Below are 25,553 nucleotides of genomic sequence, written 5' to 3' on the forward strand. Positions count from 1 at the left end.
ATTTTCGTTCTTGCCGGGGATCACACATATGTTAACCTTATGTGACCTTCCTGGCAAAACAGCATCTGTGATTTTCAGTACGAATACGCCGCTATGCGTTGCAGGATGCAACTTTACTAGGTTGTGACAATGCTTTGCTAACTGTAACCCTGCATTTTGTAAAGATATTTGTTTATTTTAACTTAATAAACTTCACAGAAAAGTTGCTCGAAAGATGATTCATATTGCAGTGTGAAACCATTAGGTTTGGCACGTAAGTTCGTTTTGACTTGGCCTCAGTCAAATCAAAAAAATTCTATTGCACCTAAAAGCTGGCTATAGCAGAAAACTTTTTCATTCTTTTGTGCAACCACCATGGTTTCATATTGTTGTCATATGAGATGGCTATCGCACAAAACAAAGGGTTTATTTTCGCCTAGTTTAGCTCAAATTGTTCAGTAGTTTCGCCTCGTAAACCTTAAATCAGCAACTTCCCTTTTTATTGCTTTGTTTACTTGCAACGCCTATTACAGTAAAGCGTCACGGCACCTCCCCGCTTTGCATGGCTAGCATACATTGATCTTACTTCCGGCACATATGTGACGTCATCCGCATTTCCTGCAGTTATTTTGTAACTTGCGTAGGACGCTGACTGGCAACCTGGGCAATATAAGACAACAGGTCGTTGTTTTTGACTTTTTGTTATCTTTTATCGTAAAAATACCGTTTGGAAAATATGGCTGGCGTAAAATTACTTAAAAATAAACTTTTGGTATAGGTCAAACCCGGCGCAGCACAACGTCTTGTTTATCTGCGCATTCTTTTACGTATATGTTCAACTTCGAAAATAGACTTTAGATTTAACCTGAGTTTTATAAAGACTCGTAACCCTTTGTCCATTTATGAAACAACGCCTGTAAGCTATTTTAGGACTTTTTCCATTGTGATAAGCCCAGACGGGTATTAACCAAAAGGGCGCCTGCTCTGATACCAAAACAACTTTATTCGTTCAGTGCCCACTTAGTACTCTTTAATTTATTTTAAGGAACTGTACACAGGGTTTCTGCCCGAATTTTCAAATCCGTTTTTTCTAACTTTTACCATTTTACAACTTTTAAAAGAAATTTCTTTGGGCACTGCGATCGTAGAAAGTGGTGATGACGGTGAACTGGTGATGCACTTAATCATGGTTCAATGTTACATATCCCATGATCTAGAAAAAAACGTTTGGTTTTTGTTGCTGCATCTAATCAAAAAGTAACTTCAACTAGAACGCCTCTTAATCGAATAAATAAAATATCTAGCTCTAAGTCAGCTTCCAATGAAACCTGAACAGTTGAACACACATATGTGTGTTAACAACTGAAATCTAGCCCTTCTAAAGCTGCTTTTTGACCAACGATTCTAAGTCAGCTTGCTATAAAAGCTTTCCAAGAAGTCCCAGTGCCGACAATATATAGTTAGCACTTACAATTTTGGTGTACACATATAACGTCTGCGTTGTATTGTTATGCTTACTTTCGTATTGTCGATTAAAATGTAACTGTTTGTTTCGTTTTGTTGCGCATAAAGTATTTAACTCACTTACTCGTCATTGAAATGGAAATTGCAACTTTAATAAGCAGGGGCGCCATTGAGACCATACGATAACCGTCTAATGTCGCTACACAAACGTTCATCAAACAAAACAACAATTAGTCCTGTATATTCAGCTATATATGTTTTCAGAATAAAGTTAGAATGCTTTAATATGTGAATTGGTTAAATTTAAGGGTACGTGTAGGCTACCGCTCTTGAGTGATAAACAATAGTCGTTTTATGTGGTTACTGAAAAGGGAATCACATATCCAAATCGCGATTACACCAGTTCAAAAAGCCCAAGCCGCCATTTCTATCTTCAAGACAAATTAGTCGCCCAAAATTTAACCGGCAGAAACCCAGTTTGATGTTTTATTCAAACATTTGAAAATAGATTGTGTTTAATATTGAGCCCCATTTCGTCATTACAATAACACCAAGGTCCATTGAGAAGTTGTCTGTTAAAAAAACGACTTTTATGTACCGATTTACTAAAAGCGGTCGCATTGAAAACATCGCCTTTTTACGACGACGAGATCTCACAAGTGCGATTACTTCCAAAAACACACAAGTGGGTAAAAGAAATAGGCGAACAGGCGCTTCTTTGTTGCGACACAAGTTCACGCAAACGAGCGACGCCGCGAGACCATTATCGCGTCACAGTGGAACCCGCCTACAGTCGCGGTTATTGACACTATCAGCCGCGCGCCTGTCGCCTAGCAACCGGCGGCGTGGTGTACCTGCCGACGAGCCACACAAAATCGTTCGCGCGTGACGGAACGCGAGCGGAGCCAGTTATCGAAAACCGTTTCAGTCGGGCGGCGGTCTTTTGTGCACAGCTATTTGCGAACGCGGCTCTGTATCGTTTAGGCCTTTGATGGATATGATATTCGACCTGTTATGGTGCTTTGGCATCAATGGCTTTGCGAAAGCGAGGCCTCCCTGCGCCCATCTGCGGCCTTCACAAGAACATTATACAGCGGTTACTTCGACAGGCGGAAAATTAAACGTGAGCCCCGTGTAGCTGTGGAGATTTGCCAGCGCCAGGCCTGCTGACACTCCAGCTTAAGTGTAAGTTGAATGCGTGCTGGTAGTTAGCCTTGCCCATTGCTTCTTTGTGTTACAACAAAAGGTGTGATTCCTCTGTGTCAATTCAGGAGTCTAAACAAACAGTTTAAGTGCAAGAAATTAATAAGTACTGAGTTTAAAGATGCTATATAGGTTAGTTTCAATTTTGTCAGTCAATTTACCGATATGTGGTCAATAAGTTTATAACACTCCTAACCCTTGAAAATGACATGCCTATAGTAAAACATTAACCAAGCAGCAAGCAGTGTGTAGAAAGAGTGAGTTTTAAAACTGCTTGAAATCGCCACACAAGCGTGGTTAATTTCGGCGGGCTTAGCATTCGAGTGTCGTTCAGTAGGTAAAAGTGGTCGCGTATGTACCAAAGGATTAGAAAAGCACTTTCTCGACTAACAGTTTGGAACAGCGAAGGGAAAAAGGTGCTGCCCTTTTTAAGTTTGGGAAACGCAATTACACAAAATATATTCTGTTCAACCACCGTAGTTTTGTAGGTTCTTTTATAACAATTTTGCAGTTGTGTAAGTCATGCTGGTTATCTGGTGCTGCTGGACAACTATTGGCATTTAATGCCTGTTTTCAAAGCACGTATGTTGCCTCTCTTATCTTTAAAATGTAACGCTAATTTGCAATAATCAGTCTCTCAGCGATAGGCCTATAGCAACGAAACTGACTTTTTTTGTTTATTTTACGCATTTTTAGCGTTTTTACTTTCAACCTGTTTTCCAAACGACCGAAGTAGAGTAGGCCCATTGTTAGTTTTAAAGGCAATGTAGTTTAGTGTCACGTTCGACAAATGGCAATGGAGTCTCCGGGAAGCGACGGACAGGATTCGCTGTTTTTCCACCTGCAGCGAACCCCCGTCCGCCAATATCGGCGTGTCAGGAAAGAGCCTGAAGAGCTACCGCAAGCCTTACGGTGAGTTTCGCGGAATCCAATCATAGTCTATTGTCTCCTGAATAGCTTGAAAAAGGAGTGTTGCAAGATGTGTGCGGCTTTGAATTGTCCGTTTGATAAGCGGCTCTAATTGTAGGCGTCAATAACCGCCCTGCTTTTATTAGTAATTCTCTTTGCTCAAGTGCACAGTGTTGGCTGAATGCACTTAAGTCATTGTTTTATATAGCGTATTTGTCAATTGTTAAATTATTTTTAATCGAATTTACCAATTTTATTAATTTTACATTTAGTTTAAATGGTGATGACTTGACTTTTCATATACCACTTGGACTGGAATTTGTCTTAGACGTACTATTCGTTAAAATAGAGTAATCAGGGACACTAACATAACGACAAATTGTATTAAAATCGTGACAAGCTTTCGCACAACCGTCCTTCATCAGATCAAAGTAGAAACTTGTTGAAAAAATGACTCTGATTCTGGTATTTGTTGAAAATGTGTCTATAGGACTAGTGATTTCAAGATAACCTGTTTACTGCAATGTAATTTCGTGACATATTCCGCTTAAGTTGTATTTAATTATAAAGATTCTACTAATAGCCTACCAACGCATAACAATACTTTAGTTTAGCCCCTAGTTTTTCTCATATAAAAATCGCGACCAAAACCACCTGGGTGTGCTTGGACATTTTTTTCTTGTTAAAAGACCTTATTCCAACTGTAAAAACGTATTTGCTAAAGTTACCGTTTGCGTTTTTTCGACAGATATTTCAAATATGCCAACCTAAACCCGCGCATTGCTGCTTTCTTGGGCAAGCAGGACCCAAAGAACATTCTCAAGCGATCTAAAGGTGGAAAAACAGATGGGAAAGAAGGTGCAGCGAGCGCACCGAGCGGCGGCATTATGCCTGGCGAGTACGGTAACGATTTGAGCCAAGAGGCTAGGCGATTGCTCCCAGAAATCGGCCAAAACATGTCGTTTATGAATCCCTTTGGGGACGATTCGTTTGGACAGTCTAGGCTTTCCTTTACCAACGATATCGACGACCCTCAACGTTACCAGTTCGAAGAGACTACATTCGCGGCTCCGAATATTTTACGCGAGCTGGCTGATACACTGGCGAGGTTTAACAGCTCGTTTAAGGAGTACGTGAATCGAACGACGCTGTACGACCCAGATACCGGTGACGCGCTGACCCCAGAAAACACAAATCCGTCTGTGCTCCTGCCAGCCGGCGTTACAAACCTGTTGTGTATAGATTGGGACAGCGCCGTGGCCGAAACGGTCTACACTCCTCGGGCCTGGCAGACCACGGCCTATAAGGCGGCCTACAACTTTAGTCAAATGGCTGGGGCGCCAACGCAGTCTCCAAACCAGAAGGAAAACTCGCAACAAATAGCTGAAAAACCTGCAACGGCAAGTGGAGCCTTGAAACCGGAGTTAAAAGGCATGGCAGATCTGCTGGACGAGGTAAAAACGAAGCCGCAAAGCAAACGAGATGGCGACCCCGAGTCCAGGGTCAGCGTTGACACCAAGAAAAAGTCGAAGTCAGTTTCAAAAGAAATCTCTCTTCATGCGCTAGCCCTCCCAGGTAAGAATATAGTCCTGTCCCAAAATGTTCTATTAAAGATAAAAACTTCCGCTCGGCTTTTTTGAACTTAAAGTACAGATTTGTTCATAAAATCGAAGATTTATCTTTGTGGTTAAAAAGATTAGGTCGCTAGTTGATGGCGCCGAGCTCCCGTTAATAACGTTTCATAATCCGTAATACGATCTGTTAGGCTAATATTATTATGAAACAGTTATACACGTTTTTAAAGCGTTAAAGCTGATTGCGATCTCAAGTTGTCCAAAATATCTTGCCCAAAAAATTATTTGCATATCGTTCGCGGACCAAACACAGTTTGTCACATAAAAAAGAAAATAGTTTATTTAACAGTTACAGGGAGTCGAACCGTTTGACTTTTCCACTTCAGGTTCGATTCGGGTTAAAGGATTTTTTCAGAATTCGGTTAAGTTCCGGTTAAAAACCGGGTTATAAACTTTCCGGTTCGACTCCCTGTTTGTTTGGAACCTCCATGTTGGTAACCACTGCTCTGTTTTAACCTGAAATTTTGTAACCATAACCGAACAATTTGAATACATTTTCTGATAATTGACCACTTAGCCTGAATGTCCCAAATAGAATAAAGTTCCGAAATTACTGAAGTAATTGATGTTCGCGAGTCACAGATAATGGTGTCAGGCCTGGGTTGGGAATATTTCAGACCACACCATATAAAGTAGACATATAACTTGCTGCTATTGTTACATCATAATAAACGCATTATACTGTATTTCAGTCTTTGGTCACAAGCACATAAATGACTAAGAGAGTATAGTTAGGGAAATTTATTGGTGGTAGTGCACGTAAATTTCTGCAAATATGTATAGCAAACAAGAAGAAGAAGATAGTGAAGAAAGAAACATTAACCTTGACATTGAAGAACTTTTTGTTTTTAAATATGTGTCCCCCGATCCAAGTGATAGACATATTGTGGAAGAAGGTATCATGTAACATTTAAAAATACTGTGTTTAAGATTTTATAAGGCCTTAAGTGAGTTATAAATTAAAACAGGCTTGTGGTATATTACGTTATCAGCGTTTTTGTTAGTTTTCGTTTAGAAAGTGTCAGATAAAGAGGGTAAAAGACACTAGAAATCAGGCAACAGCAGTTTAGACAGAACAGATGGCTTCTCCGGACGCACCAACTTATGGAGAACCCAGCGTCAAAAGACGTAGCACAGGCAGAGTCAGGCGTGTATCAGTTTTAGATCCAATTGAGGTCGCAGGTATGGTAGTACAAGCTATAAATAAACCAAGAATTACAGTAACAAAAATACTGGAAAAGCGTTGTCCTAATAATGGACTTTATGTAGGCTACATGGTTTTACTTGTAATACTGAAAAGCTTTGTTTTGTGTAACTTGCAACAAAATGCAGCTCAAAACCGTAACTTGGCAACGCGAAAAAAACTTGTAGCATTTTTTTAATTAGTATTTTTTGCCGACCTCGTTTAGAGTTAAAGAACAGCCTCCGAGATAAATCACAAGACAGGAAAGTACCATTAAAAGAGCCATCCCAGTCAGCCTTAAAATCCAAAGCCAAGAGGCCACAAAGGCTACAAAGGCCACAAAGGCGTATTCCGGTCAATACCCAACCATCGAAGGCACAGTTTTCAAGACTCATTGGAGATGAAAAGAAATTCAGTTCGGGTGATTAAACAATTTTTCGGTTAAAATATTTGTAAACCTTAAAAAGTGTAAAGCTATCTCAAAACCACAACAACATGACTTAAACTTCTTGGCAAAATGAATTGACTTGACTTATTTTTGACATATGACTTGAGTTAAAATTAACTGTTTTCAGTTAGCAATTTTTTATAAAATTAGGTTATTTATCTTGAGTGGTGGGATTTAATCGATTCGCGCGAACTGCTCCCTGAGAGTTGATTGTTGACCTTTAAAAACAGGTAATTAGGCGGCCAATTGTTAATTATTTGAATCCCGCCATTGACTGAATGTTATTAATATAGAAACATATTCGTTTAGCAACTTTGTAGTTGTGTTTCACATATAGTTTTTAATTTACTTGAGGATCTTGTGAACACTTTTGTTTCTAAGTTAACAAACTTTTATTTCGCCGCACAATTTCTTACAGCCGACCGCCAGATTAACAACGGATTTAATATATATATTTTTGTGTTAAAATGTCTTGGCCTCAATTTTTTTATTACGCAGTGGCCGGCTTACCAAAAGGCAAAGACTGGGCGCTTCGATCAAATGCCAGTATTTTGGGCGGCCAGGAAAACTACCACGGTAAGAATCGGTAAAATTGTTCACAACTGTCTAATTTATTGCAAAGCCAAGTCGGTATTTTTTTAGGCTCTGTTAATTTCATTAGAGTATTAATCAAATTTTTTTTCAAAAAATCGAAGAAGAGTGAACAATGTCCGCTTTCTAGTCCGGCTTATCCGACTAACAGCTAATTCTTACTACTTGAAAAAGACTCAAGCGCCACACAAATGTTAATTTATATTTCCAAAGGATTGCCAATAAATTACCATAAAGACCAACATGTTTTTTTTACAGACAAGATCGCTCGCGGCAACCAGACAGTCAGTTTCAACCTTTCGTCCAAAAAAGCGTTAGATGAAGGGTGGATCGTAAAGACGCAACCCGACGCAGATATGGAGAAGAACAATGTGCTGGAATGGGCCACGGGAAGATTGCAGTCCGCCATCAAACAAAGGTATTACATACCAAAATAAAAACAGAAAAATAGAATTTGACTACCTTTTGATAAAGTTACAGATAACGGTTGATATTTCAACTAAAGTACTTCACCATATTCTTAGTTCTGTGTTATAGAGATAAAATTTTAGCTGCATGATCTCATTCATTAGCTAGAATCCTAGATAAACAGAAAATTATACCAAAAATAATACATCATACCACACAGACCAATGATGCAAGCAATCGCAGGCTAGAAAAACAACTACCATACAGTGAGTTACAAACTCACTACCTCTGTTGATACCGGGACTGTCCCCTCACTGCGAGTTAATTGTTTTGTCTAGCCTGCCTTGCTTGCATCATTGATCGACTGATTCGGTGAGACTGCGACGACTTGCGGTGTACTATGATCCGTAACCCTGTATCGCTGGTCAAAAAGCAGCTTCAGAAGAGCTAGATCACAGCTGTTGAACACGTTTGTGTGTCTATCTTTTATATAATGTATTACCTATTTTGGCTGGAATATAACTTCGGCAAGTGTTGTGAATACGACACAATACTGTTGTTTTCTTTCCAGGGATGAGGAAAACGAAAGTGCGAAGAAGTCCGGATGCAACAAGCCGGTGATTATCCGTTACTACGGTGACAGCAGAAGGGACACTTTGCTGAAACTCTACAGGTGTGAGCAAAACCGCTTTTTGCGCTTTTTTAAGCCCGTTTCTCCGTTCGGCCACCAAATGACGCCATTATTGTAAAAAATCGTCAAATTTGATAAATTTCTATGTTCGAAGTTAATTGTTTTAGGCCTAAAATGGAGATATTAATTTGGTATCGGATTGCTAGGACACTGCATCCAAGTATAGGACGTGTACCAATACCAATACTTGGCATTTCCGCTCCGATCGAAAATTATCGCACATCCCTATAGATCAAAGGTTCTTAAACATTTTTTACCGCGGACCCCTAAATTTATTTTTTGCTTCGCCTGGACCACAGTAGGCATGACATTTTTAAAAATGACGTCATAAGTTAAGGTCACTCTATACGTATAGACTTCAGAAATATGCTGATAGTTTTCAGAAATTTTCGTTAAATTATAAATAGACTTTCAGAAATATGCTAAACGTTTTATTTTTATTTAATCTGTTTTATTTGAAATATGTTTTACTTTTTTAATTTATACTAATAGTTTAATTAGGCCTTCACGGACCCCCTAAATCTAGTTCACGGACCCCCAAGGGTGCATGAACCGTAGTTTCAGAATCCCTGCTATAGATCTAACCCACGTTTCTTGGCGACGCAGAAAAGGCAACGAGACGGACGGTAAGGCGGCGGCGGTGGCGGCAGGCCTTCTGCCTGGACGCAAGACAACCGGTGGTCTAAAGATCCCGCAGCTGAGCAAAATGGAAAACACTTCAAAGGATCGGTTCATGGTGCAAGTCGCGGACGGATCCACTACCGTCTAGTAAGAAAAGTTTGATTTTATGTAAAGGGGAATGAGTTTTGTGGTAGTCGTTGCGTGTAAAATATCCAAGTCAATTGTTTTCCCAAAATAACTAGTCAATTCCCAGTCATGATCATTAGTTGCCTAAGTGAAATCTATGTCTAGTCATTATAGAGCAAGTCACACTTAAGCCATGTCATTTATATAAAAATAAAAGAGAAACCAGTAAAATTGTTTAACTTGTCCGATTATGAGTTACTAAAATAACAAAAAACAGCACATTGCAAAAATACCGGCATTTCTTTTAAATTTCTTGCAAATTTTATTATATTGCCGAAAATAAAAAAAAATAGGGAAAAATATATGTCCAACATTTTGAATACGTTTAATTTTTTGCACTTACGTAATTAAAATATGTGAAATGGACTCGTGTCTAATTTGTCAAAGAGGCGGGGGGCCGGTTGCCGAGCCCCTGGTTTACACTATTGTCCTTTTAATAAACATTTAGTTCATTTAAAAAATAACCTTAATCTACCTAGCTAGGCAATTTGGATATATGTAGCTTTATATGATATATATATAGTTATATTAACGCGAGATGAAGATATACAAATAAGGTGTTGAACTGTACCGACAAATTAAGCCGCGCGTTGACTTATTTTTTGTAAAAATATAAAAAAAAATCCCACTAATTTATAAAACCGCAACTACAGCTAGAACTATTCACCCCTCTACTACTGTATTCAAGTCTAACCATAAACCTTTCAACTGCAGTTACCCGAAGACAGGCGAGATTGCGTTTATGGCAAGCGCAGTACCCGAGTATCCAGGTCAGCTCTACACAAACGTTTTCGCCAACGACGAGAATCGCACTTGCCTAGCCAGCTTCACGCCTTACGGAAAGGTAAAAAAGGGAAAACGAGTTTTTTTTGCAGTTTCGAATGGTATCTGTCACGTGTGACCGAGCAAACCGCAAAAGTTGGTTTTGGTTGAGAGCGCATTTTGACCAGAGTTGGATTAATAACGTGATTTCAGTTTATTTTTAACTATAATACAACTACGCTGTGATTAAAACATAAACGTTTTTTCGACAATTTTTGAAAACATGAAAGATGCTTTACCTTACTCTTAAATCTGTTTTCAATTAAATTTCATACGAACTAATTTTGCGTTTAATTCAATGTAAAATTCCCCAAAATAATAGGCCAAAAACTTGTACAACTGGATACAAGAAACAATAACATATCTTACTTTTTCGTAAAATGTATACTGTTTTTTTGTGATTTTTCTTCAACTGTTTTAATTCACAAAGAAAATATTTGTGGACCTTTAGGGTTGAAAGTGAACATTAGTGTAAAAATCCTGATCTAATCGAATAATAACGAACTCGCAATAATAAGGTCAGCCATGAGGCCCATGAGCACTGCCTTAACATTATTACTGCCTTGCCTTTCCTTTCGCCCAGTCCTGCTGCTCTTATGTTGTACTGTACTAACGAAATCACTTAGGCCATTAGCAATGCCCTTTCTTTCGCTCAGTCCTGCTGCTACCACAAGAACGGCGCACCAGGCCTGATCCTAACCGACCAAGGCGGCCTACTTAAGAACGAGGACGGTTCAGTGCTAAAACGCTGGGAGTGGCCTGGGCCCGGACTCAAGCTCAAGGACAACGTGGTATTCCACCTTAACAAGGAGATGTACGTGCGAGTGGGCAACCGCAACAACGTAACACTCCATTACACAGCAAATCGCGAGACGATGAAGATGAACGTCGGTGCGCTGCCGGGACTCGACGGGCCGTCGGCCATGCCCGATCAGGGGGTAAGACGCGTTTTTTTAAGAACCTGCCCTTCTTTTAGCTATTTCGGGCCAATTTTATCCTGAGTGTCTTACTTAGCGGACCACGTTTGCGTTTAGGCGGATTAGATCGCTTTTATTTTTTTCACAATCTTTGTACTGTGGCAGGGGCGTATCCAGAATAATGACGTAATACATAAATAAAAAACTAATCAGATACCTAATAACGTCCAGCAGAAGCGAAACTTAAGACGCAAAGCGAACACGTGCGTCGTCAAAAATCCTGCCAGGCGCCAGCTGCAAAAACATCTTCATATGCAATCGTTAACTTTAGGCGAGAAACTAAACCAAGACCATGAAATGTGTGTGATTGATTTTGGTAGATCCTTGTACGGGAGTTGGCTAAATTGCAAGCACGTCTCTCGCCACCTGCAATATTAAACGAAGATCGTTTTCCCGGGTGTTATTCTATTAGCGCAACATCTGCGTGCAAAGTCAGCTAAAAAGGGATGTGTGCTAAGTCAGCTAAAATACAACACGTTTTGCAGACTTACAACAACAACAGATATTAGCAGACAGCAAGCAGCAAGGAACATCAGCTGCGCCTAACTCAACGTTTTTAACGAGAAAAACGAAAACCGCTTGATTTAGTGTTTTTAATTGTCAAACACACTTGCTGATCAGCCAACCGGAACGAATAACGATAGAGTAAAAATCCTGCGTTTAACGGCGTTTTGCGTTTGTTTTTGGTTTCGCATAAGCTTAAGACGCGTTACCTAATTACATTAAAAACATTGCCGCTCAGGACGGTGAGTAAAACCCTGACAAAAACGAACAAAAAACGAACGAAAAGGGGGGTCCGACCCCCCCCTCAATGCCTGTACTGTGGGTATTTATTGATGGGTAATTTCCAAACTATGTGCTTTGAGGGACTCTTAAGGGCGCAGCGGAGCTATTTGTAATTTTAAAAGTTAACATTTTAGTAGAACCGCGGATTGAGCAGCCTTGCTTTAAAGTTTAAACCGTGGCTCCCTAACCGTGTGCCTCGAGAGATTCTCGAACGGGTGTCGCGAAATTTACTGTATCTGAAGAAAAACCCTTTTTGTGTATATTTGAAAAAAAATGAATCTTTAAAAACACTTTTTTTCCAGTTGCAATGAACTGTTTTGAAAACTTCATTATTTCCTCAATGGTATTCTCACTTTCCCTACAATATTATTTCACCTCTTTTTTATACTGATTACTACAAAACACTTCAATCTAGTGATTTTTTTTTTTACATGGCTATTTACGATACGGATAAAATACATATAAATATATATATACCTCTTCTGTTTTGTTTTTCTTATACGTATCACCCGACAAAGCTCACCGTGATACTTTTGTATGCTTTGTCCTGTCTCTTCGCAACGCGTACGGATAGCACCTAAACACCAGAAAGGTCCCCGTACTCTACATATACCTACTATCGGGTATACGCTGCATTACTAAAGGACATTTAGAATGTGGTTTGCGCTTTCCAGAACGTTCTGCGATCTGGCTACAAGTATTCCTCCAAGGCTGCTTCCGAGTTCCAGCAAAGCTACAGAAAGGAGGAGAGAATTCAAAGAGGTGGCAAGAAGGGAAAACAAATGATGCGAAAACCGGTAAAGAGTATTTTTATTCTCTTTAAATAGCAGTGCCGCATATCATTCACTCGGTGCACATGTCACACACCGATGCCTTCGTCGAAATTTACTGACGTTTTTGCAAACTGTAATCAGCTATATTAAGCTATTTTTAGGAATTTTTTAACGCACAGTGGATATTAATTTTTCCCTATTTTTCCCAACAACCCTAGTTAATCCTTGACACGGAACTGCAATGGTTTAAATTTACTCGTGCGCACAACTTGTATTACTAAAGATCCAGACACTGTGGACCATATTTTTAATTTCCAAATCCTCCAGTGCTTCTTACAGTTTCTTAAATACCAGCGGTATAGAATGAACGACTGTGACCTTGTTGGGCCTAAAACTCGACCCAGTCAAAAATCAATAAGTTTTCACAGTACACTAGACGCGTTTTGCGTCTGGCGTTAGCTTCTGGCGCAAAACGCTAGCGTCGTCAGTTCACACATAACGCGTTGCCAGCATTAACGTCAAATTTCCTCGCTTCGAATCGAAAGCGTCATAGTTAAGGTATTTTAACTTTCCGCAACCGTAAAATCTCTTTAGGCGTCGACGTATCCGTTAATGCAAAACGCGTCTAGTGTGAACTCAGCAGGTGGTGCAGTGCGCCACATTTTCCATTTCGGAAGCCTCCCGTATCAGTCATACAGTTTCTCAAAGACCAGCGGTACAATAAACGACTGCAACTTAGGTCGGCCTAAAACAAGGCAATGGCAAAAAACAACAAGGTCGTGTTCGTGACCGCTTCCTTATTCCGATAACGACAACACAATCTCAGCAGGTGGTGCAGTCTCGCAAGTCGATCGAGGTCGAAGAGCTGAAGCATTCGCTCGACCCGCCCGAACGCTTTCAGTTCGAATCACAGGCTGACCGCGAACTGCGTCGGTTGCAGGACAAGAGCAAGCACGTGGTCGACGAATGGATGGAGCACTATCGCATCGCGGTAGGCCTCAGCTCGCCGGCACTCAAGAAGATGCTAGACCAGCCCGTGGTAAGCCGTTGAAGTTAGTAAGCCATAGAAAGCCATTGGTTCTTTAAATTTCTTTGATTGTCTTTGAATTGATTTGCATATTGAAAATTGTTTAAGAACCCTGTGTTTTTTGAAAAGTATGAATTTGTTTTATGCGCAACTTAAGTTATGTGTTTTTAAAGTGCCGATGTAAAATAACTTTTTGTAGGCTACTTGTTTTTAGAGTTGACAATGTCATTTATTCTGTTTTGTTTTTGACGAATTTTTAAATGTCTTTGATTGAATTAATTTGCATATTGAAGATTATTTAAGAACACGTCTGTTTTTGGAAAAGTCTGAATTTGTTTTGTGCGCAACTTAACTTATGTGTAAAAGTGCCGAAGTAAAATAATTCCTTTAAAGTTAAACAGTTTGTTTTCGTTTAAATCTGATTAATACAAGCCACTTTATAACGCTTTAGGGACGATTAAGTTTGCCAAAGCGCAGAAGAAAGCTTTCGAAAACAGCCATTTTCACCCCGTTTGTTTGGCCGCATAGAAAGTAGCCCACCCTTTCCTCCGTTTTATTGTTACCGAAAAAGAAACAAAGAAATTTAAAGTTACTTTTAAATAGACATTTTATCACAATTTATATATAGGTCAGAGGTTTGTAAACCTCTCCTGTTTTTCTTGTGTTGCCATACCCATAAAGAGTCGGTTAATTAGGTGACCTGAGTCACCTGAATATTCATGACATATATATCTGGAAATCAAAGGAGTGCCGAAACGTTACAGTAACATTATACCCGATTCTTATCAATATGTTTACATGGACACCAAAAACTTTAATTTTCGCGTTTTTTCAACTAATATTCGATTTCGCTATTATCGCTAGGCAATATTTACAAGTGGCGAATATATAGTTAATTTGGTTATTCTTCGGCAGATTAAAGGCGCCCACAGGAAGGTGCAGAGCGCCCGCGAGCGGAAGGAAGCCGACCGTGACGAGTCGGAGGAGAGGATCACAAATTTCCAGTCCTTCCGTTCCCCCTCCGCTCCTCCGAGACACATGGTGCCCGGACCTCACGTAAGTTGGTCCACTAGATCAGGGGTTCTTAACCAGGGGTACGTGGACCCCTTAGTTGTAAGATTCACCAAAGTAAGGGGTAAGACATGCAGTATGAAATTATGCGCTATTTAGGGATATTTGTGATGAACGCGTAATTTACGAAAAGCATAAACAAAAAGCCTTTAGTAAATTGACTGATCGTTTGTGTGTTGTAAATATTGTTGAACTTACAAGACTGTATTTAATGCATTTTTTTTAATTGCTATTAGTACAATTTATTTACTTCTGTCGACCATGATAGAGGGGCTACGAGAAAATTTCATAAAAGCTGAAAGGGAAAAAATTTCATAAAAGCTACCTTTACCAAAATTGTGCATATAACAAACATTTTAGTTAAAATTTCTATTTCAGGTAAAACGTTCCATTTTTGGACGGTGCACCATTTTGTTGATAAATAATAACTCCTCGCCCTTGCAAGAAAAAGGCGACAATACATTTAAAAACGAGCGAATATTCAAGTTTCGTTTGAAGAGACTGAACAAGCCTTCCTGGCGAAACTCGTCTTTATTCACATCTTACAAAATAACTGACTTTGATTACGACATTTTAACCGCAGAACAACTAAAACCATAGCCGTTAAAAAGTTGCGCATATAACAAACATTTTAGTTAAAACGTTTAGGTCGGAGCCCTATGATTTTCAGTTTAAACTAATACATACATTAATATTCCAAACCACCAGTAAAATAAAAAAAAAAACAATGCTCACAATATTTGTTTAATTATTCTCAGACTAGTGGTTTAAATGTAAAGTTAAAAATAAAGGACATCATTTTAGCAATTTTCGATTTAAATCTTCAAAACGAATTTGTACCCCTAAGCATAATATTATATATTGTAATTAACCTAAATAAATATCTGATATTTCTATTTAGCTTGTGACACTATTTCAGCTAACAGAAGTTAAGTTCGAAATTTATAAGGTCAAGGTGTAGCTGAAACATATGGTTTGTTACCAATAGATTTTCACGCTTAAAACGCCAAAACAAACTGGCCACTGATTCTTCGGCGTTTTCGCTCAACTCAAAGGTCTTGTTTTCTTTCGTAGGCCGTAATGGTGAAGGAAGACAAGCACCGGAAGGGTGCCACGTCATCAGTGGCGGGTATGACGTCACGAAAGAGTCATGACGCGCACGTGCGCATCGACGACACCCCGTCAGTGGTGGTGGAATCCCCAAGTGAGTGCTGGGCTGACAAATCGCACATTTTTATTCTCGGAATCTTTCTGTTGCTTTTACCTTAAAAGGGCGGTAATGAGCATACATACAGCTGAGCAAACTGAATTTGTTAAATAAGAAAGATATCTCCTCGCCCCCGCAATGACCTCGGATTAGAGCAAATATTCGTTAGACTTTACTGTCTTAATCAGAGTCAATCAGGAACACTAAACACGGATCTGTTCATATTCTTCAGTAGAAAGAGAGTGGCCCAAATAATAGGTAAAAGATTCATTCTTTTATTAGCAAACGTTTCGGCAAGTTCTTTTGCCATCATCAGTGCGGTAAGTCACTAAAAAGAGTCAATCATTTATAAAAGAAATTTGTTTCGCCACAAAATAACGCATTATTAGTCTTTTAATTCGAATGAAGGGACTGGCGATGCCTTATGTGTGGCGAAATATATTTCCCTTATACCTGACCGACTTTAATTAAGACAGTAAAGTCTAAAGACTATTTACTCATAACGCTAACTCCTTTGAATTTGTGGTGTACTTCCGCTTTGCAGTCCGCTGTGTTTTAAATAGTACGCTTAAAAATTTGAATTACGCGTGTAAAATCATTCCAAAATTCTCGATGTTCGGTCGTTATTATTTATTTTAATAAATTTATTGACCTTGGTTATTGATTTCATAGTAAAGCGTTTTTAACTCGACTGCCTTGTGCATTCGCCCAAAGTTTAACGATCAACATACTATTCGTTGTATTTTCAATCACCAGTTAAAACTTGGTCATAATCGCTTTTAACGAGTAAGGCAATAAACTTGACACTTCGTATTCACCTCCGCGGGGTATTTGTGTAATGTTGGGGTCTGCGACGCTGTTAAAAGTATTCGCTTTGGTTTAACGACCTTGGCAGCCCTATCTTAAATTACGGCCCTATCTTACTGACAAGGTTTTCAAGCGATAAAAACGTCCAATTAAGAGCGACAAAAAGAAGCGAAATTAGTTCCTTAGGTACAAAAAGTCACATTTATTTGCCTAGCTCGCCTCCGATTTTGTATCTTTTAGGGTTCATAAAATTAAGAAATTTCTTGAGAAGGGAACTTTAAATAAGGCTTCTTTTTGACAAAACGGGACGAATTGATTTTCCAAGAACGTCCGAAACCTACCAATTGTAAAATTGTTTTTCCGACAAATATATATATATATAATTTTTAAATATTACAATTTGTACAATAGCTGTCGGCAACAGTATTTTCTACATAATGCAAGCCACAAAAAAGCTTATTTTCCCAGGCAAGGATGTCATCAGCCCCCAGCGAAGCACCCAAGGGTCCCGGCAGCGCCCGGCCACCCAGGGCTCGCGGACCCTGCACCGGCCCCAGCGTTCCTCGATGCGCACCAGCTCGAGCGCCGGCAGCGGGCCTGGGAAAGTCCCCGAGAAAACGTGGAGCCCGGCGCCGGAGTGTTGTCCCGTTGTTACGCGGAACACGCTGCTTTACGACGGTATGTATATCGGTCGATGATGCATTGTACTTTTTTACAAAACGACTGGTACAGACACCGCTTTAAAATAGTTATGAGCGACGAAGTTTTGGCGATTAGTGTTGTGTCCCCTTAAGACAGTTGTTCCAAACCGGGGTGCCGCGGCACTCTAGGGTGCCATCTTTACCGCTTAAGGGTGCTGAGATATATTTCAAATTCTTCAGGTTGTCAACTTCTGCTCTATTGGTAATCTTCTTGATACAATTTTTTATGTACGATGAAAGTGCAAAAATTAGAAAAAAAATTAGAAAAGGTTCTTTTCCATCTTGTTGCACAGTTAATGTGTGCTGTTTTATCTCGTTTATTGCAACGTTAACAGTTAACTACTCAGCAAAAATGCGAGCAAGGGTGCCGCGAACTAGTCATAATTTATGTAGGGTGCAGCAAGCCAAGAAAGTTTGCCAAACACTGCCTTAAGACAAGGGGAGTTAAATCTCAGAACACACGGTAACGTAACGCGGTAATTCGAGCTGTATAAGACTGAGTATAGTGGAATGGTGTCAATTAAAATGAATCGGGACCCGCCCGAAACAGAGACCGTTCGCTTTGGGCGTTGGTCACACGTCAGTTTTTTAAATTAGATTAGAACTAAAATTAGATCATTTCGGTTTTTCAAAACTAGATTAGAATTAGACCATTTTGAGTTTTCTCAAATTAGATTAGAATTAGAATTACCGAGATTAGAATTAGAATTACCGAGTTCAAAAAAAATCGAATTTAAACTAGAATTTGAACTAGAATTGCATTTGATTATTTACATTCAATTTCATTTAAATCGAGAAGTATTCTAGTAAGAGTGTGGATGGTCAATATATTTGTGCTAAGATGTCTTTTAGATTAGCATATGTTTTTCAGACTGTAAAAATTAAGTTCAAACCAAAGAGTTTTAATTCAAATTCTTTGTTTTGACTAAGAGACTAAGAATGGCGTTAGACAAAGTCGCATTTTTGGAAAAATCCGAATTAGATTAGAACTAGAATTAGAGCACACAAGCAATTCATAAATTAGATTAGAATTAGAATTAGCCGCATTTTGCTCTAATTCATTGAATTAGAAAACTCGAATTATCTAGTTGTCCAAGTCTGGTGTCCGGCAGTATAGCAGTGGTTCCTAAACTGTGCACCGCGAAACTTTTTGTAAGTTTTGCAAAACAACTTCATCATTTTTTTAAATAGACATTCACGCAAACGTGTGAGATTTTAATGCACACTATCCATTCGATAACTAATAGACTTTAGAATAGGAATCTTTACAGTTCATATTCTAATGAAAATATAAGGCAATTGCCTCTAAAATGTTTTAAAATTGAACTTAACTTGAATAAAGTCTTTCTAATTCGGGTTTTATTATTGTTTTGGTCTTTGGTTATTGTTTTCACAAACTTTACAAACCTAAAGTGGATCTGAACAATGCCATAAAAATAGTGAAAACAGACTACGTATTTTACTTTGTCATATACGAGACCCCCGACAAGCAGTTCACGCGCAAACTGTGGCTTGGACAAAAGCGAATTGTACAGAGCAAACGGACCAGCTGAGGCATATGAATCTCTATGCATATCTTATTATTATAACAGATTGCAATTTCATCTCAATTATTTTTAAGTTTGTTTGATGAAATGTTTCTTTGTCGGACTTTAGTTTAATTTATTGTTTTTCGCAAATTTTTCATAAGAAAACTAAACTCTTAAATCCCAATGGGGTCTGGTCAAAGCTAAAAACAAATTATCCCTTCTTTGTTAGACACGAAGCACCCGGAAAAGCATTTCACGTGCAAGTGCAGCAAGCACCGGATCCCGCACATTCACGACCTCGAGCTCGACTACTACCTCCGCATGGTGGCGCCCGTGGCGCAGCTGGTCGTTATCTGTGTGGTGAACACGCTCTATCCACAGGCGAGCCCCTACGACACCATGTTCGATAAGCTCTACGTAGACAGGAACAAGTGAGTGAACGCGCCCGTGATTTTCACGTTTGTTATATAATAAATATTCATTATATACTAAATTTTTTCAAGCCTCAAATTTTGATTAAGTGTTTTTTGTTAAGGCCTAATTTTTTTAGGATCTTTCAGTTTTTTAGTTTTTTTTGTTTTCTACACCTCAAACATTATCATTTTTTACGATTTTTCTTTATAAACAAAAATCGCTTTCAAATTTAACATGCTCCTAAATAAAGTCATACTTAAAACGTACACAAAGGTTAACAGTTCGGTGTTTAAGGCACTTTAATGGGGGATTTTTTCACACTTGTAGTGGCTGGAAAATATTCCACCCTGTGCTATTCTACGATTCAGTGTGTGACCTTACTGGTCCCAAACTTCCAACTCCGCATATCGGACTCGGGACTTCAATCCAAAATAACCGAGTCTGGCTATGACCCCGCAGGTTTAATGTAACACGGAGAAGTTTCCCTTGTTCAAAATTATTACTAAGTCACATTTAGGAGTATTGTCGCATGGGTAACGAAACGCGGCATAACGCAGCAAAAGTAAAACATGAAGATTTTTTAGTAATACTTATACGAGTAGGTAATTCCGTTTTTACTATTGCCTCGTTTAAAAAGCTGCAAAGGAAACATATCGCAGCGTGCCGCCCTACATTAAAAAAAACTTTTCAGACATTTCTAGTCCCCACTTTCAAACAATGAGAACAATAGACTATAAGTCACCATTTTAACTGGCATAAAATTGCTTGGAGAGCTTAGCCAGTTAAAAAATTGTTTGGATTAGCAAGTTAACCGGTTTAAACACATGCAAAAAATGTGATTACATAATTGAATGTATAGCAAGCTTCATACCAAAGCCCAGAACCCAAATTGTGCGAGGTTGATATCCCTAGTTTCAGCTGGTGTTGACCTGGAAGTTAGCAACATCTGTTATTATACCTTTCCAGGAACCGCTCTAAACCGTGTTCACAGTCGCGTCACGACCAATACCGCATCCTTAGGTACGACCTGGCCGTCGCCAAGCTGGGGTCAAACCGACCAGCCCCTCTACTGCTGGGGAGACACAACGTCGTGCCCGGGATGACACTGGTGATTGATAAAATATTACTTTTTTGCGTAATTTATTATTTGACAGCTTTCTATTTTTTGACAGATGATGCTGGTGATTAAAACAAATATTTTATACAAATTTTTCAACTTTGTTGTTTGAAAACTGCAATACTTTTTTGCGGCCAACGTATATATAACAACCAAGAATCTTATTGTTAGAGTGATAATGAATTAACATTTTTACTAAAAATACGAACGTTTGCTTAATATTTAGGATTTGGTGCATTTTATGATAATAATCACCAAGTATAGTTCAACGTTAAACATGCAGAAGATAAAAGTTGGCTAACGTTACCCTGGAATGATGTAAGTTAAAAGCAATTCACAAAGCAGCAGTCTTAAATAACGTTGATTTTTTAATGTGTCGTTGAAGTGCAAATATCAAGAAGCCAAAAATTGTCGTGGCACGCCAAAAAATCGCTTAAAAGAAAAAAATAACGCGGTTTACAATCGTTTTCCTATACAATTCAATGTCCTAATCCAAAACCTAACCATCCTAAATACGGCAGATGTACTGTGGTGGCCGTCTGCTCTTCGCCGACCACATTTTTAACGGATACGGCAACGCGCGCAACGATTTCCGCAAGCAGGTCTACAGGACGAAGCGAGAGTTTCTGCTCGGACACTTTCTGCCGGACGATTTTAGGTAAGGCGTTACCCTTTTTAAACATATTTGAATTGCCTTGTCGGCGGCCAACGCTAGTTTCTGTTTGTACGATTTTGTTTGTGCTAGGGTTATATTTGTTATCTTTTAATTATTCCGTAGGGGTGATTTTAGTGTAAATTGTATAGTGGTACAGTATTCTTGATTTGATGGCTGTATTGATTCTAGAAATGACGTTAGTACTTATAATTTAAGAAACATGTTTAGTCACGTATATGAAATTCCTGGCAACTTGTGTCGTAAAAACGAAAATTTGTTAGCATTTCTCTTTTTTCCCAGCCATTTTTCTATCTTCCGAGCCTTTGAAAAAAATCACTTTTCAATTTAACATGTTGAAGGTCCTTAACCAGCCCAAACTTCAGGCATGCACAAAAATTCAACTTTGTTTGCATTTCTCTTTCCCCGACCTTTTTCTTTATTTTTTGTTTTCCGAGTCGTACAACTTCAATTTCAAATTTATAACATGGAAGGCCCTATACTAAATAAACGCAAAATTTGAGCGAACACAAAGATTTCTGAATCCCCGTTGTTCCCTATTTTCAGGTTCACGCCGGGTCGTGGCAAAGCGGGTTCCAGGGCTGCCTGGGGCGGTCAAATGGGCGGCGCCGGTGTGGACGGCAAGGGGTCACCTGGGCTGTTCTTCAATAACCCGGGGGTCAAGGCCAAGTCGGCCGACTTCAACCCCCCGGTCCAGTCCGACGAGACCAGGTCCCTGGGTGACGTCACTTCCGATTCGACATTGGATTTGAAGATGCAGACCTCGAAGTGAGTTGTTGTGAAATCCTATCGAAAATATATAAGTTGTCCGATCTCGGGCGGTTTGGTCTCCGTAGATTTGTGAGCTCCAATTTTAATTGGTATATATCATTTATAACAATTATTTACGTCCAGTTCTTGGGCAATGCCACCCTACTCGACTTATTTTTTCCCTAAAATTTCCAGTTTTCTATAAAGATTAAAGATGTAGACCTCGAAGTAAATTGTTGCCTTGAAATTTGAACGTAAACATTTTAGTTGCATTATATCTATTGTGAGGTCATAATAGCCCGTGTGGGGTACTGTCGTCATATATTTTGATGCTAACCGTAAAAAATTCAGTCCAATTCTATACGTGAAAAAAACGATTCTGTTCTGTTTAATTTTATATTGAAATGTTTACACCAATTATCGTGAAATTGGTATTTCTACGAAAAGTTTAGGCATCGTTTCCAAACACAATATTGAGCGATAATACTAAGATTTGTTCTCAAACTTTGGCGATATACCGTGGCAATTAAAAAAAGAGCCGTTTTGGTCGGCATACTTGGATTATAACAAAGTCACGTCAATATTAGTAAAATGCAAGTTGTTCGCTGTGGTGGCTTTAAATATGCAATTTTACCCTTGGGTTTGTAACATGCTTTTACATTTAAAAGCCAAGTATAAAGCACTAATTTTTATTCTACTGTATAGTCTCCAATTTGTTAGCCCTAAAATTGCTATTACGTTTTGGCTTAAACTCTGTCGCTCCACTTTTTTTCCCAGAAGTTTCGACACGGCGCGCGACTTCGTGCAATTCACCCTCTCCACCAAGATGTACGTCATACCGCCGTCGGCCAATCACAAGCGCAGTCGGACGAGAATCGACCACCGCTCGCACTCGACCGCCACCTCGCGGTACGCGCGGCACAACTCGAGCTTTCCGCCAGCGGGCGCCACGCCGCACTCGTCGGTCAACGACGACGGTTCGTTGCGTCAGCTGAGCAGTTTTTCACGGCTGCAGACTGTGAAGTAGCGACGGCGGATCTTGGTCGTTTTTGTGAAAAGTTGCTGGCTGTTTTCGTAGCGTAGCACGAAAAAACACAGAACTGCGGCCTTCTGGCCGGCGTCTGAAACTTCGGTTTGATTTTTGATCAAAAAAAGACGCGCTTTTATTTTTGATAAATGAAAATGGAAAAAACAAAAAAAAATGAAATGAAATAAAAAGCAACGGAATTTAACTTCGAAATCAGGGGTTTTTAAACTGGGGTCCATGGACCCCTTGGGGGTACGTGAACTAGTTTTAGGGGGTCCATGAAACTCTAGTTGAAATATTAGTGTATATTTAAAAAGTAATCATTTGTTTTGAAGAAAAGTGTTGAATTAAAAATAAAACGTTTTGCACTGAATGTATATTTGGACTCCATTGCGCTTTTACATTTTTTAACCGGAAACAGCACATTTTTGAAGTATACTTGCATTGTGACATCAGTTTTTGACGTCATCTCTAAATTCCCCTGCCTCCACTGGTCCACGCGAAGCAAAAATATTTTTTAGGGATCTGCGGTAAAAAAAAGTTTAAGAACCCCTGTTCTAAACGGCCTTTAATTTTGCTAATCTTTGGCATGGCTATTCCTTGACACACATAGGCTATGCGTGATTAGAGATAACTTATGTTTTATTCAAGCACAAGTACACTATTTTTTTTCGCTTAGTAGTACAACAAATTACAACTCACCAGTATATTGCAAAATGATTCCTCAATTTGTAAATGCTTTTTGAGATGCCAAATCCGTAGTTTTCTTTCATCGTTTTATCGAAGTTTAGCGATGTTTTGAATGCATGCAAGTTGATCTGTTTTTCAAGTGTTTGTGAAGCTTTTTTACTTTTTTTAATTTAGACACAATATACGTTTCCTATACACATACTTGATGGGTGCACTTTTATTGGAACTAGAACAGCACAATTTGAGCGAGGTTGTAAATAAGCCTTTGCACATCATTAGCGACATTACAGTATATTCAGTCCGATATTATAAATGAACTTTTGATTAATTGGCAAATTATGTTGTACTTTCAAATTTAGGCGAACTAATACAGTAGTTTGTTTAGTTAATAATCTTTACTTATTTTTCAGCAATACAGTAATACAGGAACAAACTTGGCAACTAGAAGTCTAGTTGTCTAGCGCGACTAATGCACTCAACATGCTGCTAATTTATATCTAATTATTATTATTAACGAAAATGCTATTTTGCAATTCGAACAAAATTGCTAACTTTGTGTAACTATAATTCTCATCTTATAATTGGGAAAGCTCAAAAGCAGTAATTTAAAGTCTTATCTAATGAGTAAAAAGCTGAAAAGATTCTTCTTGTTGAAGTCTGTATGGAATGGATCTGGCTAAGAGCCAAGTTCGGACAAAAACTGAACTACGGTATGGGTTATCTTCCTCAGTCTGAATGAATGCGAAATATTAGTCTAGACCAGACCAGGGGTGTCCAACTCAAACATACTGGCGTGCCAATTTTTATTCTATAACCTCTTTCCGTGCCAAAGTTTAGTAACTATAATTCTCTCTGATAATAAAAGCGTTTCTTTACTAATAATGAAAACGTGTAGCAGCAGTGCGCATTACTGTATCTAAATGTCCGTCGGTGAGCTGACTTTTGCTTCTTATTTCTTCACACCAAACTTTATAGTTATGTGAATGCTAGCCTTCAGTGCAATATAATGTTATAGTATTAGAAGTAATTGCTGTAAGTTGTCGTAATTGCCGCGATTATTTTATATTGCGAATAAACAATAGCAATTTACCGCTTAAAAAATAAGTATTTCTTGACAATTGGCTGAATAACAAATTAAGTATTGGGGATTGCGTGACATTTTTTATTAGGTCGCGTGCCACATTTGGCACGCGTGCCGCTTGTTGGATAGACCAGCGGTTCTCAAGCCTGGTCTAGACCAGCGGTTCTCAAGGTGGGCCATAAAAACATTTAAGGTGGGCCACAGACCAATTTAAAAAAGCTAGATTTAGTTTCATTTGTGTAATTATATTTAATTTTACAGGAATAATGGTTTGGCGAAGAATTAAAAAGGAATGTAAATTTATTGTTCAGCCGCAAGTATCTAACTAATGCACGGTTGAATAAATAATCTGTTTTGAAATATGTTCTGCGGTGTTTTGTTCTAAACCTATTTTACAGTTTTTTCATTCATAAAAAAATATTGGGCGACATAATTTTGTTGCAACGTAAATGGGCCACGAAAGAAAAAAGGTTGAGAACCACTGCTCTAGTAAATCACTAAGCCATGGGTGAAAGTAGAATAATTGCCATACAGAAATGCGTGGTGATGTCATAGACTTACGTCATTACGGAACTCCATTAAGCAAGTGACCTTGAGAAACGAAATGTTATCGTTCGATCTCGTGTAGAAATCTCAGTATTCAAAGAACTAGCGACAAATTATTTGTGCAACAAGAAAATAGGTTTATTGGTTTTCAATTGAAAAATAAAAGTAATCTAGATGGGACGTAGGGCATTCGATCCAAAAAAATTGACGCATTGCTCGATTTATTGGTATTCAATTT

The 25,553-nt window shown here is 38.8% G+C and overlaps 1 protein-coding gene across 1 annotated transcript; it reads left to right on the plus strand.

The window, feature by feature from the left end:
• The first annotated feature begins 3,351 nt into the window (after positions 1-3,351).
• On the plus strand, positions 3,352-23,784 carry LOC146163516 (uncharacterized). Its single transcript, XM_083382051.1, has 18 exons — positions 3,352-3,558; positions 4,304-5,130; positions 7,319-7,396; positions 7,670-7,829; positions 8,391-8,492; positions 9,117-9,278; positions 10,032-10,161; positions 10,796-11,077; positions 12,577-12,699; positions 13,505-13,714; positions 14,618-14,758; positions 15,848-15,977; positions 17,256-17,465; positions 19,247-19,448; positions 20,398-20,539; positions 21,070-21,206; positions 21,768-21,989; positions 22,749-23,784. The coding sequence occupies exons 1-18, from the start codon at positions 3,437-3,439 to the stop codon at positions 22,996-22,998; spliced, it is 3,630 nt and encodes a 1,209-aa protein (XP_083238177.1). The 5' UTR covers positions 3,352-3,436; the 3' UTR covers positions 22,999-23,784.
• The last annotated feature ends 1,769 nt before the right edge of the window (positions 23,785-25,553 follow it).

The sequence above is a fragment of the Ascidiella aspersa genome, chromosome 2, assembly GCF_963924565.1.
Source record: "Ascidiella aspersa chromosome 2, kaAscAspe10.2, whole genome shotgun sequence".
NCBI classification, from domain to species: Eukaryota; Metazoa; Chordata; class Ascidiacea; order Phlebobranchia; family Ascidiidae; genus Ascidiella; species Ascidiella aspersa.